The sequence below is a fragment of the Apostichopus japonicus genome, chromosome 4 (genome assembly GCF_037975245.1).
Source record: "Apostichopus japonicus isolate 1M-3 chromosome 4, ASM3797524v1, whole genome shotgun sequence".
Classification (NCBI taxonomy): domain Eukaryota; kingdom Metazoa; phylum Echinodermata; class Holothuroidea; order Aspidochirotida; family Stichopodidae; genus Apostichopus; species Apostichopus japonicus.
In genome coordinates, this window is record NC_092564.1 from 11830848 (window position 1) to 11849472 (window position 18625).

Sequence of the window (18625 nt, forward strand, 5' to 3'; positions counted from 1 at the left end):
TCATTCCTAAATCCAGTGCGTGTAAACAATGTTACGTAAGAAACCTGATGACGTAATTAGTGGCGCTATGTCGAATTCCATGGTCGAATCAGATCAGTGATTATTACAGCTGATCGATATAAACACAACCAGTGAGCATGAACTTACCGTGCACAAACGTATCTAAGCAAGTTTCATGAAGTTTCAACTTGAGAGAGCAACGTAATACCGAAAATTAATCGTAATCTAGTAAGTAGAAGTGAAATACCTTTTTCAATCTTATTTTTGGTATGAACTATGATGGCAGATATCGCACTGTAGTGAAAACTGTAAACAAGAACAATATCGTCTAGCCTTAGTTAGTGAGTTAAAAGTTACGCAACCTTGGCTTAGTCCTATAGTACTGTACCTATCGGCCAGGCTATAGTCACTAGCTATGGCGATAATGTAATCTGTGAATTATAAGTAGTTATCTGTCTGTACTACTATTAGTACTCAAGGTAAGTGATAGAAAATTGGCATTGAATTTATTCTTATGTTGAGACACCTGGATCCAGACTCCTCTTTCCCTGGTTGGATTGTTTCATTTATTTTGTAGGGGTAGGTACAGGTAGTCCTTACCAAAGCTCATAATCACATGTGATGCACCACAAATTTATCACAAAAATGAAAAGTCCACCACAACAGAAGGCTTAGCACAGTACAGTATATAAAAGGATAAAATAAGTAATTACTTGCTAACCTTTATTTCGTTTTCCTATCGCCTCAAGGCAATGTTCTCCCCATTCCTGATAAATGTAAACATAAGGAGCTCCTTGATATGAAGCTTTAACTCCCAGAAGATCAGAAGCTCAAAATACTTTGACCATTGTTTTCTTGATGTAAATATATACTAGCAAAAAGTGTGACTCATAAAATTTAAGTAAACAAATAAAGATTGCACACTTTCAAAAGTAACTTTTAGGTGCTAGTGATGAGTTGCCACTCAGACTCTGATGGAAAGGATGAAATATCTACAAATTAGGCAAAAAATTACAAAGAACTGGTGATGAAAAGACAAAACATTACAATAAAAGAGTGGGATAAAAAATTCTTGTGTTGGTCTTAGCAGAACTGTACAGTAATTATGGAGTGAACCAATTGTTCAAGATCACATAAACCTCTTGGTTCAAAGTTGATTAGAATGAGGGATGTCCTATTATGTGTACAATTGGTCAGAAGAAACGAAAATTATGCCTGCAAATCCTGCAATGCAGAATACTGTTCAAATAAAAATCATATAGACCTTAACTATTTCTAGGTCTGTCATTTTATTGCATCGGCATTACGCTTAAGTTTGATCAACTGTTGTAACAGCACATACTTGTGAATTTTGTTGCAGACATGCACCCTACTTGATTGTTTCTTTTGTATACAATAGGTAGACGATGGATTCCTTGTTAAAGACAGATGTCATCACAGGAGTTAGAAGACTCTTTTATATGGTAACACCGAATGAGACTTCTGCAGAACATGTGGCTGATGTCCCAAACTATATGCAAGAGGTACAACTACAATACACATGACAAAGACTTAACTACTATACTTTTGCTAACAAATCACTAATATTGTGTTTGTAGCACAAGTAAACCAAGACAGTAACAAGTTAACAACACAATATACATCAGTAAGAGTTTTGTGAAGTTTATTCTTCTCTGACTGAAACACCCTCTGTTTCACTCTTTCTTCTTCCTGAGCTTATATCGGTACAGCACATTTGCATGAGTCCTGGTAAGTTACAACTTCTAAGAAAAGTATCAGCAGGGTAGGAGATAACATACATAGTAATATAGTTAAACCGGATGTAATGACAAATTATACGTTTGTTTCAATACACAACAACATAAGGTCCCCTGTTCGAGTCACTCCCAGATTAATGTATGTCGTTCAGTTAAAGAGTTGTTGGTCACAATTAACAATTCATAATCATGGACGTTAAATATGAATGTGAGAGACTGACTTCGGTCAGCTTGCGGCTTTGGTAAGCCAATGAGGCTTCTTCCCGAGTTCCTGCTTGCAGGAGGATCTAATATACATACATACATACATACATACATACATACATACATACATACATACATACATACATACATACATACATACATACATACATACATACATACATACATACATACATACATACATACATACATACATACATACATACATACATACATACATACATACATACATACATACATACATACATACATACATACATACATACATACATACATACATACATACATACATACATACATACATACATACATACATACATACATACATACATACATACATACATACATACATATAAATGCAATTAGCTTTATGTTTATAATTCATGGCTGAACACCATATTTTGATGGGGAAGACACCGTTCAGACTTTGAGATTAAGGTTAACCTGAAAACATTTGTGAGAGCCTGAAACAGATGGCATAAGACTTTCTTTTCATGGACTATGATTTATTTGGACTAAAGTTCTTCCTTAAGCCAATCCTTTAAAGATTTTACATCCCTAATGCCTCACATGTAACAGATCAATTGCCAAATATTGTCATATAAATGTACACCAATGTATCAATACCTATTAGTGGAATGTGACTTTGTTTCTGATTTATGGGGTTTTCAAAGGTGTGGGGTGGGAGTTCATTGTGGTTTATACAAAGAACTGCCAGTTTTATCACGGTTTGCATATTTAGAAATGAGAGGGTGTTGTTGGGGTAGGGATGAATAAGAGTGAAGATAGTGCCTTTTTCCCCCATTCCCACTCTTTCATCTCAATTGCCTCCTTCCCTTCTAAATTAGCTAATGATTAAGTTAGTGTACAGTATAGCTCTTTAATTCTATGTGTACAGAACCAAATGACAACCGTTTATTTGGGTAACTTCACCCATACCAGAGTACATAAGTTTTATTAAAACTTCTTAAAATATTAAATGACAATTATGGGATACAATGAATTTTCGATATGACAACTTTAGCAGTTTCTCGTTTTGTTTGTTGTGTGTGTCTTGCGCTGATGGAATTGATCTGTTGTTCAAACTCTCTTCACGTAAATGTCTTTTCTGTTCTACAGTCAGCTGTGTTCTTTTTTGTCGCAATTCTGTTGGAGGTCGCTGTCGTTCTCATCCAAGGTAGAGAGAATGTCGTTCGGTTGGCAGATGGTATCTCGTCAATGACGGCTGGCATGTTCATGATGTTAACTGCGTAAGTACTGAATCCGAAAGAAGATAATTGAAAACAAGTCATACAGTACAAGGTGCAAAACAGTTTAATTAGTTCATACACTGGAGCCTCGCAAGCAGAAGTCCTCTGATTTACACTGTGGGACAGCTCTCATTTCTGTTGTTAAGTAGTACCGTTTGATTAAATCATTGTGCTATACGTGTACATTAATTTGTGTATACAGTTGCTGGTCACTAAATTCATATCCTTTAAACAAGATACTCGACAGAGGTAGGTTTTGCCAAATGTACTCTTAAAGAAATGTGCATGTTTTGTTGTTTGTTTCTTTTCCCCCCTGTAGTGTGTGTTACAGATTACAGCGAGAGGCTTATGGTATCATTAGGCAGAATTAGTGTTGTATTAACAGCACTTAAGAAAGATAACCCTTATAAACATATACTAGAAGGATGGACTTTGACTCTCAAACTGACAGATGACTTTATTTTAGGATGATGTTATCTTCTGGTGGTTAAGATTGGGTAATTGTATATCTAAATGTCTACAGAACTGATGTACTTTGATGCAGCATGCTACTGGATGTTTAAGTGCATTGTACTAAGGTAATTGTATGAGGAAAACATAAACACCAGTGACCTTTGATCATTTGAATTTAAACTGCTCTGTCTATTTACAACATTAAAACTGTTACCATGCAAACACAGGTGACAAGGTTTGCAGGAGGGCATTGTGGTCAAGTGGTTAAGGCAGTGGACTTGTGATCTAAGGATTACAGGTTCGAGCCCTGGCCAGATCATTGCGTTGTGTCCTTGGGGCTTGGGCAAGGCACTTTATCTCCATTTGCCTCTCTTCACCCAGGTGTATAAATGGGGACTTGCGAGATGACTTGTAAATATAGTTGCATGCGCTGGTTTGTGGCTGCACCCTATGGGAAGTCCCCCAGGGGAGACGTGGCTGTGGTGCACTGTGGTGCCCCAGGAGAGATTGTTTGAATTGTGCACACTTTGGTGTGTAGGTGTGACAAGTTACCAAGTTAAGTACAGCGCGGCAAGACTTTATTGTAAGTTGCGCTATATAAGAACTGTAAATTATTATTATTATTATTAAGTGAGTTGCAGTAAAAGTAAATAAAAGTAAATACATACTTGAAGAAGAAAGTCCATTACCACACAACTACCTGACTTGTTTTACAGCGCTTCAGGTTTTTTATGATATCCCTCACTTCCAAACCCACCTGCATATATACGCACACACACAAACACGCACTCTGCATACACATCCACAGACTCAAGGAAAATAAGATTGATGTGCTGTATATTATGTGGGTTCATTTCCTTCAACCTATTACCTTCAACCTTTTACCTACCAGAAAAGGTACATACAGAATCAAAGTGAATTTCTATCATACTGTCCGAAACTGTATATGCTGCTGAAGACAGTGAAGAGAAGATTAAAGTTCTTTATTCTATGAAGTCATCGTAGTACTGTAACTCTTAAAGCAGTGTTTTGAATTGATTTTGACTATTTTATGGATGCTATAATATACCAAATTTCTGTGACAATGTGTAGGTCATCAGCCTAACTATAGTCAAATTGAATTTTAAAATAATGAAGCCAAACAGTTTAATAATTTCTATCCTAATTTTTTACATGTGATAGATATCAATCATGCAAAGTGTTTGGGCCATGAATTTTTAAGACTTGGTTTGAATTCATTAATTACTTAGTCAATCAGCCTTCTGTTTAGTGAAAAACTACACCTAGGAGTCTGTCTCAACTTGATCAATTGTGATCTTTGCAGTAATATATACTTAAAATATTAATAAAAATTGCTGACAAAAGATCAAATAATGCAGAATGGACCCAAACTGTCCTGGAAGTCACATGGATTAATTAACTGACCGGTAGTAACAATTATTCTCTCCTTGTTTTTTACCAGGATATTCATCAAAGGGTTTGACTTTGCTGTCTTTGGTTGGCTTCACCAGACATTCCGTTCGGTCAATCTGGTTTGGGACAGTCCTACAGCCTGGTTCCTGTGTTTCTTTGGAGTGGATTTATGCTATTACTGGTTTCACCGTATGGCACATGGTAAGAATTAGATCATTTGTGTTGCTTTATTTTTATGTTTTGGGAAAGAACTCACTGCACCAATCACCTTTCTTCTACGTACACATTTTTTTTGGGCTTACATATAAGTTTTATTGAAAATGTCTATAGGTCTTCTAAGTTGTTGGTATCTTTTTGATATATCATTTTCAGGTATTTTCAGCTAAACTATGTTTGTTTGTTTGTTTATGATCTTCAATATTTAATATTGATTGTTGGGAATGGGTGGAAGGGGGGGGGGGGTTGATGGTTGAGGAAAACATTTATAAATGTGGCATGACCCTCATACAATTTGTTGCCTGTACTGTTGATTATTTTCAACTGTTTTCTGTGTTTTTTTGTGGTATTATTATTTGAAAGTTAATAACTGTCTAGTTAATGTTGTGGTGCATTACATAAGAGTGATTGTGCATCTGTTTTGTTCCATTTTCGTTTGCATTCCAGAGGTGAATATTTTATGGGCAGCTCATCAGGTCCATCACAGCTCTGAAGATTATAATCTGACCACCGCCCTCAGACAAAGCATTCTACAAAGATTGACCTCTTGGGTAAGAACACACGGCTTAATGATTGGTATTTCTCATCCCAATTATCTGTAATATAAGGTCTTATTGAGTTATATGGTAGGTTGGAAACACATCAAAAGGCAGGGAGAGGGTGTAGGTGACATTAATAAAGCAGGCAGGGAATAGTCATGCAGTTTGTAGACTCCATCTGCATAAGTCGCCTGCATGCCAAATTGAGATCCTTACGGGTATGTTGGTGTGGGGAGGGGGAGGAGGGGAGGGGAAACCTGGTCATTCTCTACGTGATCAGTTACCAGCCACATTATCATACCGATGCTACATATGGTGCACGCACTCCGATATTCCTCTTCCTGGGTGCCATAAGTATTTTGGTATATTTTTAGGTAATTTTAGATATACTTACTTTTGTATTTTAAATTTTTCTTGTTTTTATATTTCTTTTTTTTTAATGCCTTTGATTGATTCAGCTATACCTCTTCATATTGTAACTTTAGTTAATAAATTTTCCAAAATAAAATGGAACTGTAAGCAAACTGCTTATCCACTTAAGAGCCTGTGTAAGAGAATGTGTAAAAGTAAGTTGGCCTGATGTTGGGATCCTAGCAGGATCTTCTTCAGAGGCTAAAAAGAAGATCCTGCTAGGATCCAGAGGTCAGGCTAACTTATTTTGACACAATAAATTTAACAGCAGATATGCAATATCCGCATTGGGAGTTACCATAGTAACAGACATGTTACAAATCACAATGACTTTTGAAAGCATCTGTGAATGGAGCATATTCCTTTCTAGTGGAAGCTCACTGACATTACCAACTTTATAATTCTGCTCTCTTCTCTGGCAGGTGTAAGTTTAGGCCTGAAAGCATTGCCTTTATTATGAACAAAAAATTCAAAAAGTCAAATGAAGATAAAATGAAAGATTTGAGCGAAATGTATTGATACAGCTTGTTTGAAAATTGTCAAGATTTGAAACATTTCTTGTTTAAGATTCCCAGAATGGGGTTGCATCAGTTTATCTGTATTAATCACTTTCAGTGTTTCCATTGTAGAAATAAGACCATTTAGGCTTCTGGCATTGCTTAATACTCATAACTTTAAACACAATATGCTCTGTTCAAAGATTACTTTTAATATGCACAAAATTATACAAAAATGTCATAAGTGGATAAAAAACATTGCTATCTGTCCCAGTTGTAATTGTATAACACTTTAAAAGTAAATGACCCTTTAAACAGGTGAGAAATGACCCTTTTAACAGCTGAGTGTCATCAGTTTAAGTGACTGGACTATTTAGTCTAACAAAACAACAAAAGCGATGGAAAAACAGAGACTTTCATGGCCTCAAATGACATGTTTCCAATTTGTTGCAAAGTTTTCAAGGACATACGGTTTCCAAAGTCATCCAAGGGTGCTCTGTTGTCCATTTGAAGTCAAACCAACGTAGTAGATTGAGTTATTAGAATTTATAAAATTATGGATTAACATTAACTTTTCCATCCGCACTGCATGCAAAGCCAAGGTCAACATCAAGAAAGTCTAAAAGGAGCATTCGGTAGATAAAAGCACTTGCATTTATTTCTACTGTAGGTGTGTTGATACAAAATCTTATCAATTGCAATATAATATACAATAAAACTAACAAGAGACAAATTTTGCATTCCAAACCCTTCCACCATTCTTTTCCTCAAATACCTTTTAACACTTTCTTTAAAAATAACATGGATATTTTAAACAGGAAAAAAAGGCTCTTTCAAAGAACAAAGATGATGCTAGTTGTTTATCTGTTTGTTTTTCTTTTCATTATTTGATATTTAAGCTTAATAATTGTTGAATTCCTTATTACAGACCTTCTACATTCCGTTGGCTCCGTTCATTCCTCCATCACTTATCTTAGTGCACAGCCAATTCAATACTTTGTACCAGTTCTGGATACACACAGAGGTATGTATATTTAATGCTTTGCAAAGAGTTGCTGAAAAGGCATGATATACAGCAGTCCTGAATCAGGGTGGATTCAACTGGGGTATATATTGCTACCAGATTATTGCTCAACTGGCTGTGCCTTAATCAGGGTGGATTAGACTGAATCAGGGATTATTCATTCAACTGGCTGTGCCTGAATCGGGTGGATTAGACTGGGTTATATATGGCTACAGGCCTATTGATTCAACTGGTGACGCCTGAATCAGGGTGAATTCCACCGGGGTATAAATGGCTACCGGATTATTGATTCATCTGGCTGTGCCTAAATCAGGGTGTATTAGACTGGGGTATAAATGACTACTAACTTATTGATTCAAGTGGCTGTGCCTGAATCGGGGTGGATTAGACTGGGGTATAAATGGCTACCGGATGATTGATTCAACTGGCGTAAAGTAAGTGCTGCATTATTGGCCTCATTCCCCCGCAGCGCACCGGTTCAGAGGTGGTATCCTGGTTGGTCAATTTGCCTTTGGTCTTTGGGAATTAAGTAATGTGCCGGGCATACTTGAGTCATTTCACTCCTTTCTGCTTTCATTAATGTGATTCTGGCATGTATCTATCTCTTGACACCAGAAGCCAATAGATCCTTGTTTTCAGTCACTTTCAAGTAGGAAACATGTTGGTAAATTCACATTCAGCTTTGCTAATTGATGACACTGTCTTAATTAGCCAATTTGTTTTATGTTTCATCTGTCTCTGATAGAGCATGTCAGAGGCCACAAGCTTTTTCAGTGAAGGCAGGTGGAGTGCCAAAAAGCTGTTTCACATAAAGTGCCCTGATTCACTTTAATACTAAGTTTCCTAGAATTGATCCATTTTGCAATTTTGGATCGATTTTGAGTATTTAACTGATCTTTTTTGTCAGCTTATCGACACACTTGGACCTTTGGAGTACATATTAAACACACCAAGTCATCATAGAGTCCATCATGGTAAGAGATAATATTTGATGTTACATTTTACTGTTTTTTTGTGGGTTTCTTTGCTCTTTCATGATTGATATGAGACATTGTGTTTGCAGTAGAGGATTGTCTTGCGATGAAATGACAGCATAGCTGAAAATGTCTGTTTCTGTGTTACACAAACAGTTTGTTTAACATTCTTGAGAAAACAAAATGCATTTGCCTCTGTATGCATTTAGATACACTGATAGCTAAGTGCTCTACAGTTCGACTGATTGAACAGAAGTCAACAGCAGAATTATAAAAGAAAACTTGAGAGCCCTTTGAGAATATCTGTGATAATTACCAAAAATTACCCACTATGATTCATTTTTTTGGAGTAAGGAAGGCTTTTGTCTTTTTTTTGGATGATTTTCTTGTGAAAATCTAAATTATTCTCAATAATTACATATAAAGTTTTCAGTAACAGTTTGGAACATTTTTTCTTCTAATTCAAAGTATCATATTGTCTGTCATAAGTATATCCCTTTGACAAATTAAAAAAACAAAAAATTAAACAAAAGAAAAAAAAACTAACAAAAAATCTACAATGATGAATTCTTGTGCAGAGTACAGCTTTGTTGCCATCTGCTCATTGGTGCTGTCGTGTTTATATTCCAAGTGATGATTTTGAGCAGAGTTTGTCTGCATGCAGCTAGATAATTTGGTGTTTGAAGAAAAAAATGACCAGTAGCCTGACAATGTCTTCCTTACTCTGTCATTGTTAACTTTCAGTGAATATGAATAATGAATGATTTAACTTTCCATTGTTTTAGGTCGCAACAGATACTGCATCGACAAAAATTACGCTGGCACTCTGATAATATTTGACAGAATGTTTGGTAGGTCCACTTTTTAGTGAGCATTTTGGCCATATATATGTTAATACACCCACAGTCATACATTTCTTGGCTGTGTAAGAATGATATTATTCAATGTTGAGCATGTATGAGTCATTGGCCCACTGTACAGAGAGAGAGAGAAGGCAGTTTCAACATGACTAAACCACTTGATTAAACTACCTGACTAAACCACCTGACTGAACCACCTGACTAAACCACCTGACTGAACCACCTGACTAAACCACCTGACTAAACCACTTGACTAAACCACCTGACTAAACCACCTGACTAAACCACCTGACTAAACCACCTGACTAACCACCTGACTAAACCACCTGACTAAACCAGTCTCCAAGTCATTTCGGAGAAGCTCAGAATGTGCAGGCAGTTTTCAGTAGTAACAGAATAGGAATATATCACAGGACAGTTTTGTCTTTTTTCACGACCAAGAGCAATTATATTGTCTGCACCAATGTAAAGTCTGTTAGGTTTGTGCGATGATGTGTGAAAATAATTGCTTGTGAAAACTACCAGCGTGAATGCAGAGAGATCAACTGCATCAGCCAGAGTTGCATGCACAGCTTTTGTGGTTGCCAATAGTAACTGATGAAATTTGGTGAACTCCTGTATTTTGAAGTATATTCTGAGTTTCTTGTCATGTCCTTTCAGACCAGACTGATTTAAAATAATGAATGCATTTTAGTAGCAGACATTGAGTGTTATTTGCATTGATGGAAAGAAGCAGGTTGCTCGAAAGTAACAGATTGAATAGAATGCAATGCAAGTGGAGGACCTGAACTATACATAACAGCACACTAAAAGAGTCAAGAATACCTATTTCTAGCTCTGATTGTAGGTTGTAGTTCTTTGTCTTTGCTTCAGATGTATCAGATACTACATTGATTGTTTCTGTTTATTCTATCCAGGTACCTTTGAGGCTGAGAAACGGGATGATAAGGTGGTCTATGGACTTGTCCATCCCCTGGAATCCTATAATCCTCTCTACACACAGGTAATGATGTCACACATGTCTTTGTGTTAAGCATCTGTACATAAATCTCTATATAGAAAATAGATTGTAGCAGAAAAATACATTACATTGGAAATAGCATGCTCTCAGACCTATGTATATTAATGTATACATGCTTTTCGAGGCAGATAAGCAGTTAATGTCTTTCTACAATGTTAGAAAGGATCCGCTTTAAGTCATTCTGGTCCTCTAAGGAAATGTCACATATGAGATTACTGTGACTTTATGTTCATAAAAATTAACATGATAATAATAATAATAAGACTTATAATGCGCACACACCACTCAAAGAATGTTCATGGCGCATGATTAGAACCTTGTTTAACATCTGACTGTGCCATTTATATTGGACTGGTCAATCAAATGATGTTTCTGCTTAGTTATCTCACAGTCACCTTTAGTTCACACACTGATTGTGCATGACCAGTGGAAAGGAAAAGAAACATCTCTGTTTGTTCTTGAAGTATAATAAATCGACACCTGTTTTATAGAGGAGGAGATAACACCCATTAAATGGTGGGATTCCGACAACAGATTGTTAGTCCTTGAATTAATATAAGATACTGCTGCTTTCCAGTTACATATGAAAATCATTAGTAATTGCCATAAATTTTCTTTCCGATCCAGTTCTTCTCTACAGTGTTGTTTTAACCCGCAGTTTGTCTATTTCCTGTTTATGATTTATTTACTCTTATTTCGGTCAATTTTAGTTTTGTCACCTTCAGTGGATGTGGCAGAGGGTCTGGGAGGTTGATGGTATCAGCAACAAACTCTCTGTCGTCTTTAAAGGACCTGGCTGGGATCAAGGGAAGCCAAGGACGGGGTTAATCCAAGACATTCCTGACGTAAGTCTGTAGACACTGTAAACCATTCTGTGATTCAGTACAACTGATGTGAGTCGTAGATCTAGGCTGGCTCAAGAGATACAATCACAAAGCAAATTGTCTTATTTTGTACATAGATTACTGTGTATTTAAGAAAAGTAATGGAGAAAATGGCCATTGAATTTCTGTCGTACCCCACATAATTCATCAATTAGGAAGATATGTTTATCCTGATCACTGCAGCAGACATGTGGAGAAGTTTCTTATGAATCTCCTCAGTGATTTCACTGTGTGAACTGTTCACATGAAATCATGGGGAGAGTTTATTCCTGTACCCCCCCCCCATCCCCCCTCCTTCCATCATTTGTATAACCTGAGCCTGAGAGTTACCATACCTGTAGATTTCAACTGACATGTCCTCTTCTTTCTGTTGTATGTGAGTGTACAGTGAAGTTTAGAAAACTTTTAAAAATGTATGGAATTTTATCCAGTTTTGACAAAGTTGTAATAAATACTGTGATATTTCCATCTAGCTGCTCATATTTCAGCACAGAAAAGGCAAATTGTTAATAGTAACAAGTTAATGAACCAATTCAAATCTTACATTAAGATTTAACTTTGTTATTTTAAATCTGGTAATATTGTAGGTACCTCAAAATATCATATTTTTCCCCAACAAAGGATAGGGGGGAACTCCTCAACTGAAACTTTATCACAGAGGGTGAGAACTTGTCCTCCTGTCTTATGATGAGATATATACTAAATGCTATAATGGACAGTAAAATATACCTGGGAAAATATTTGGGTAAATTGGAAATGTAACAGCATTGTTTTTAATTCTAATATGCAACCATTTACCTTTCTTAAGTCCGATATTTAGTTTGTTTCATGATAACACAGTTCTTGCTTTGAAGGACTTGACAGCATTTCAATATCAATTTTAGTTGGAACTAAAGACACATTTTCGAACAAAAGGCAGCTTGTTTTTTTGAAAGACAGTGTGGTTTTACGCTTGGTAGCTCATATCTTATGTTTTTTGTCTTCTCTCTGATAGATACACCATCCTCAACCAAAGTATGACCCTAAACTACCTCTGTGGGGGTCGGTCTACATCTGTGCTCACTTTTTAATCAATTTCCTGGTGTTTCATTTCTACTCAGAGGGAAGTGGGGTAAGTAGAAACCATTGAGCCCTGTTTAAATTATGAGGAACTTCCAGGCGATCTGAAAACTGCCAATTTTAGCGGTTGGTCGGTCAAGAACAGTAAATAGGGTCACCGTCTTCTCTCCCCTGCTCTCAGACCACCCCATCACATCCCAACTGAAAGTAGAAATGTCCCACAAGTAAAACCTTTGAAGAAATTGAGCTTCTGCTATCTTGATCCTATACAGGAGATTTTTTTGTTTTATTTTCTTCCTTATCACGTCAGAATCTGAATCAGCTATCAGCACTGCTGGGCATGGTTTACATGATTTATTCATTCACATGTGTAGGAGCTATTTGTGATTTGAAGTAAGTAAAGCCTTTATTTTATTTTATTTTATTTTATGTTATTTTATTTTACACTATTATTATAATTTTTTTTGTGGAAATTTTAGTATAGAAATATGGTTCAAAGATGAGCTGTTGGTCGGTGTCATGGAATATAATGTCTTGCAACAACGTTCTATTTAGTATGGTTCACTACCCAAAAGTGGTCTGAGAATTTGCTTTTAATGGTGAATAGTGCAATGTTTTTCCCCTACTGTACATGCAGTTATTAGAACTTGCCAGGGGAGATGGATTAAATACTTTTGTAACATCAAGTACTTTGAGCAGCCATTATGAGGTGTAGAGGTATGTCTAGTGCATCAGTCTTCATGGATGGTTGCGGACTACTGTCTTAAAATATGGACTTCTTGTAATTCATGCTACCTTTACAAAAACGAAAGCAGTTAAAAAGGTTGCAAAAGTGGTCGAATGAAACATCCTTTTTGCACCCAGCTTACATATGAATGATGAACCAGAGGTTGTATTGTATGATGCTTTAATTATCATATCTGTTTCCTGACAGGTGGTATGCACCTCTTCTGGAGAGCGCTAGATGCTTAGTAGTATTAGCTACGTTGACTGTCTTTGACGATTCCATGGTTGCGTTCACCAAGTTAGACTCGGTCATTTTCACAGCTGTGAGAGCAGTGTTTCTGTTATCGGCCTTCATGTGGTTACCACAGTGTATTCAACGATTTGCCAACGGTAAAAGTAAACGAGAGTAAAGTTTCTTCTTAGTCAAAGGAAAATATTTAGAAATCATTTCAGCCTTTATTTGGTTGATGCCTTTATTCTTCCGTCTTAATGGAATTACAAAAGTACCAAGAAATATGACCAGACTCTCTCCACTAATCACATAAAGAAACATTAGCCAATTGAGAAATATGAACTTAATTGATGGGTTGTAGAAGAGGGTTGTAGAGGGGTAGTAGAGGGTTGTAGAGGGGTAGTAGATGGTAGAAGGGGGTTGTAGAGGGGTTGTAGAGGGGTAGTAGAGGGTTGTAGAGGGTTAGCAGAGGGTTGTAGAGGGGTAGTAGGGGGTTGTAGAGGGTTGTAGAGGGGTAGTAGAGGACTAGAGGGGTAGTAGAGGGCTGTAGAGGGGTAGTAGAGGGTTGTAGAGGGGTAGTAGAGGACTAGAGGGGTAGTAGAGGGTTGTAGAGGGGTAGTAGAGGGTTGTAGAGGGGTAGTAAGGGGTTGTAGAGGGGTAGTAGAGGGTTGGATCTTAGAGTCAGATGCAAAGATGCATATGATGCTATTAGGACAGGAGTCATTACAGACTGAAAATGGCAGCATATTCATTTCACTCTGTTAGCAATTATTGGATGAGGGCTTGGTGGTCAGTCTGGAAGGGTTTCTACCAGTTATTGTTTGGTGGTTGCTTGGGGTCAGTTATGATGGGTACACCATTAATTGATTGGTGGGTGCAATGGGTCGGTCTTGCAGGGTACTATATCAGGGTTCAGTCTTGATGGATGGTACCAGTTATTGTTTGGTAGTTGCATGGGGTCAGTCTTGAATGGTACACCATTGATTGGTGGGTGCAATGGGTCAGTCCTGAAGGGTACTAAATCCTGGGGTCAGTCTTGATGGATGGTACCAGTAATTGCTTGGTGGATGCATGGGGTCAGTCTTGCAGGGTACATTACATGTACTGTCTGTTGTGTTAAGACAGGGTTGTCCAACCTACGGCCCGCGGGCCACAGTCCGGCCCGCCGCAGGGTTGCGTCCGGCCCGCCAGAGATGCTCTACGGTGAGAAATTTTAGTGAGCAGATTTATTGATAACAATTTGAAGCTATATAATCAATCATTCGAGCCTTCTGGGTCCAAAAAAACTGCATACAGGTCAGTTTGTGTGACACTCTCAGCGGAGGGGGGGGGGGCAGCTGGACTTTATTCATCTGTTTTATCAGGAAGGAAAATAAATCAGTGCGCTCCGCGCGCAGTGCTCACATTTTGTTGCCCTGGGCTTCGGGCAAAAAATAGAAAAATCGAGCGTAGGGTTCATGCGGCCCCCTCCTTCATCATAATCATTCCATGTGGCCCTCCTCTGCAAAAGGTTGGACAACCCTGTGTAAAGACATCTAATGATGGCACAGTGGGGCAAACTCCTTCCATTTTTGTATGTCATTGCTCACATATTTAATCTTTTTTATGTGTATTAATGACTGTTTTAATAAATGATGAACTTAAACCTTTGCAGTTGTGATGTAATATATTTGAAATAAAATAATCCCATTTGCTGGATCAAATTAATACATATATATATACAGATATCTTTATATTTTTATGATTCATATATATGCAAAATTTTAACTTTTGAAATTTAAATTTTTTTTTAAAGTATTTATCAGTTATAATTATGAACCATTACCTTAATTCATACAACCAAAGTTATTAAAGCAGCTGATGAAATGTTTCTAAGGAAAAGCATTAGATTTGCATTTTGTGTTACAATTTTTGTCAAATTTGTAAGACCTTGTTGTCTGAGGACCAACCGCAAAAACAAAATCCTTATAAATGTGATTAAGCACTGAATCATATGTTACACTCTGCAAAGATGAATGTGTTAAATAACAAAAGTTAAGTTTATATTTGTAATGTAGTGTTTGTGTAATTTCAGTATTTGTTAGTTCCTCCAGTGTATCACCAATAGTAATCTCTCTGTGTGAGCTGTGGATGCTAAATGAAACTATGATATTTTAAAGACATTTGAAAACAGACTCTTCTGAGCTTTCAATTTTTTGTTGGCATCAATTGCCAATGCATCTAATTTTTGCATCCATTCTTCATGGGTGAAAGTGTCTGTGATAAAAAAAAAAAAATCAATTTTATACTGGTATCATTATTCTATCATTAGACATAACAGAATACGTTATAGTAGCCTTGTGAAGTGCTTCAGGCTTCTCTAAAACTTTGGATATATATATGGATTAGTCAGCAATTGCTAAATTTCACCTGCTTGAGCTGATATCAGGAAATTACCAATGTCGAGAAGACATTTATTGAGCAGATCCTTCTCTATACAGGTAACATCTATCAATGCATGTTTGCATACATGGTATACCATAGACAAACACCAACAAAGACAAAACGTAATAGTTCTTTTATCAACTACATTATAGAAAAACATTTGACTGTAGACATTTTAACAGTGTTGTTACATGGTAAAGCCATAGTTTTATGTGTATGTATATGTGTGTCTTTTTTATGTGTGTGTATTTAGTCTGTGTGTGCGTATGCATTTATTTATGTGTGTACAGTGTATGTATATACATGATAAAGTCCTGTGATGTCTACTACTCCCCTATGAAAAGTAGTAAGGTTTTAGTTTTTATCTCTGCATGAGTGTGTTGTCAAAACTGTGTCAATTGTTGCATTTCATCATTGTTTTTGTGGTATTTTTGTTCATTTTTTCATATTTGTATCAGTGTATCTCTCTGTGTGTCTGTATTGTAAAAGATATCAGTGTTATTTTGTTTGTCATTGTTTGCAACACTTGCAGTGTATGTGATCATGTTCTGTCTGCGTGTTTGTGTGTGTGTTTTCTGAAGACTTCATATCAATATAATCCTTTTGTTATTCTTGTGTCACTTGGGCTGCATGAGCAGTGTGTGTGTGTGCATGTGTGCTGTGAACATTCTGTCTGATTTGGACTTTTATTATTTTTCTTACATTTTTCTAAATTTTGATTTGCCATGAACTTAAGTTTTTTTCATAGTGTGTATCTAATTGTAGTGCAATTTTACATTTCGTAATGTGTTATTTCTAATTCCATTTTAATTCTATAGTAATTCATAAAGTGTACTTCAAATTTTACTCAGGTGCTATATTATTATCATTATTAATAAAGTTTAAGAACAACACAATAGTGCATCATGGTTTATAAGCTTCTGATGTTATATGGCTTGCAGCTGTTTTATGATTTAATAATTGGTTTATAGGCCAAGACTGGATTAATGGAAACGTAACTATTGTATAAGTGAGAAACTTATGAGAAACAAAGGTACTGGTAGTACTTCAAACATGGTTGAGGTTACAAGTTATATTTAATTGCAGAAATGTGTTTAATTCCAGTACTATGCAATAAAGAGAAATCATCCTAAAAGTATTTGTGTTCTCCTTCCTTTTATCATAAAAATGTGTTTATCATTTCTCAATTCTAATAAACTGCATTTCGTTTTCAGAGTAAAGTGTGGTTCCACTTTTGCACATGCTGTTTCTAATTTTATTTCAATAAATATATATATATATATATATATATATATATATATATATATATATATATATATATATATATATATATATATATATATATATATATATATATATATATATATATATATATATCATTGCCAAGTATGACCTTAGGAACAAAATGGAACAGACAAATATCTGTGATATCCTGTTTGGCTGTGAAAGCAGCACAACTTGAAGTCACCTGTCATCATTTACCAGACGATATATTCAGCTGTTAAAGTAGCCTGTTGTCCTATATATGAAAATATCATCCCACTCTTTATATGCAAATAAGCCTTATGAAAGTGGTTAGCTAATAGTGTTGTTGAATTGAATGGACTTGCTGCAGGATCACCAGTATCACCTTCAAATATATTTAATATCTTAAAAGTTACTATATTTTCTTTAAAAAAAAACAGTACTTTCTTTCAGCTCTTGAATCGCTAATGTCATCCCAGACATCGTATATATCGATAGACAATACATTGGGACTCGTTGCCATGGTGAAGTGTTTTGGCAATAGTCGCTTGTTGAAGTTTAAACCCGATTCGGGAGTGATTATTGCTTGGCTATTTACTTTGTAATTGGGGGCAGCTTGGTAGTGGGTCCTTACTTGTACACGACGGTATACTACCATATCATCTTATCTCAACTCGTATAGGGCCTACTATAGCGCTGCTGGATATGTACTCGTGGTTATGGGCATAGTTGGAATCTAATAGCACTGATCTTATACCCAGCTCGTACTCGGGCCTACGAATACGAGGCTCTATAATTATAGAGCCTCGTACTCGTTCTCTTACTCATATAACTGAGGGAAATTCGACGTGTACTCGTATGCTCACTGTGGTGTCGTTTACCCTAACACATATTGGCATATATAGCCTAATCCTGCACGTTTGCCTTTGATATATCAGCTGGAGTACTCTGTCAATATAGGTACTCGGTACATAGGCCTACAAGCTAGCTAAGTATCTACCTGCTCAGGTATTCGTAAACCTGAACTCCGGCATTAGCCATTAGTATAATTAATGTATGTTGTTTATTTGTGCTTATGTATTCACATTGCATGCCCCGCTTTAATTTATGATATATCTGAGGTTATATATATCTGCTATGCAAGTCTCTCTTTTAACGGAGGTTTCTAATTAAGAAACATTATACGACTTCCTTCGTTGCGAAGTAGCATTCCTATATATGAATTGTTATGATTTAAACATGGATGATGTAATTGGGAAGTTACGAGTCGACTGCATACAATTTAGTCGGTTAGTGACAGGTCTTTTTTTTTTCTTTCTTCTTTTTGGAAAGCCTTCATTACGCATGGTAACGAATGTTCCATTTCCGTTGAAATGTTACTCTTGACATTAATTTTAGATCATGGACTGTTTGGTGAT

At 36.3% G+C, this 18625-nt stretch overlaps 1 protein-coding gene across 3 annotated transcripts; it reads left to right on the forward strand.

Moving 5' to 3' along the window:
* Positions 1–94: 94 nt before the first annotated feature.
* LOC139966458 (alkylglycerol monooxygenase-like) lies at positions 95–13946 on the forward strand. 3 transcript variants are annotated; one of them, XM_071969476.1, is made up of 13 exons: positions 95–228; positions 1400–1523; positions 3099–3229; positions 5145–5296; positions 5759–5862; positions 7687–7782; positions 8690–8756; positions 9542–9607; positions 10534–10619; positions 11348–11482; positions 12516–12632; positions 12891–12973; positions 13515–13946. In XM_071969476.1, the coding sequence occupies exons 2-13, from the start codon at positions 1407–1409 to the stop codon at positions 13714–13716; spliced, it is 1356 nt and encodes a 451-aa protein (XP_071825577.1). In that variant the 5' UTR covers positions 95–228; positions 1400–1406; the 3' UTR covers positions 13717–13946. The 3 variants fall into 3 exon arrangements, with proteins under 3 accessions (XP_071825577.1, XP_071825576.1, XP_071825578.1); XM_071969475.1 differs by having other exon boundaries at positions 95–232; positions 13515–13945; XM_071969477.1 differs by lacking the exons at positions 95–228; positions 1400–1523 and adding an exon at positions 1528–1645 and having other exon boundaries at positions 13515–13945.
* Positions 13947–18625: the final 4679 nt, after the last annotated feature.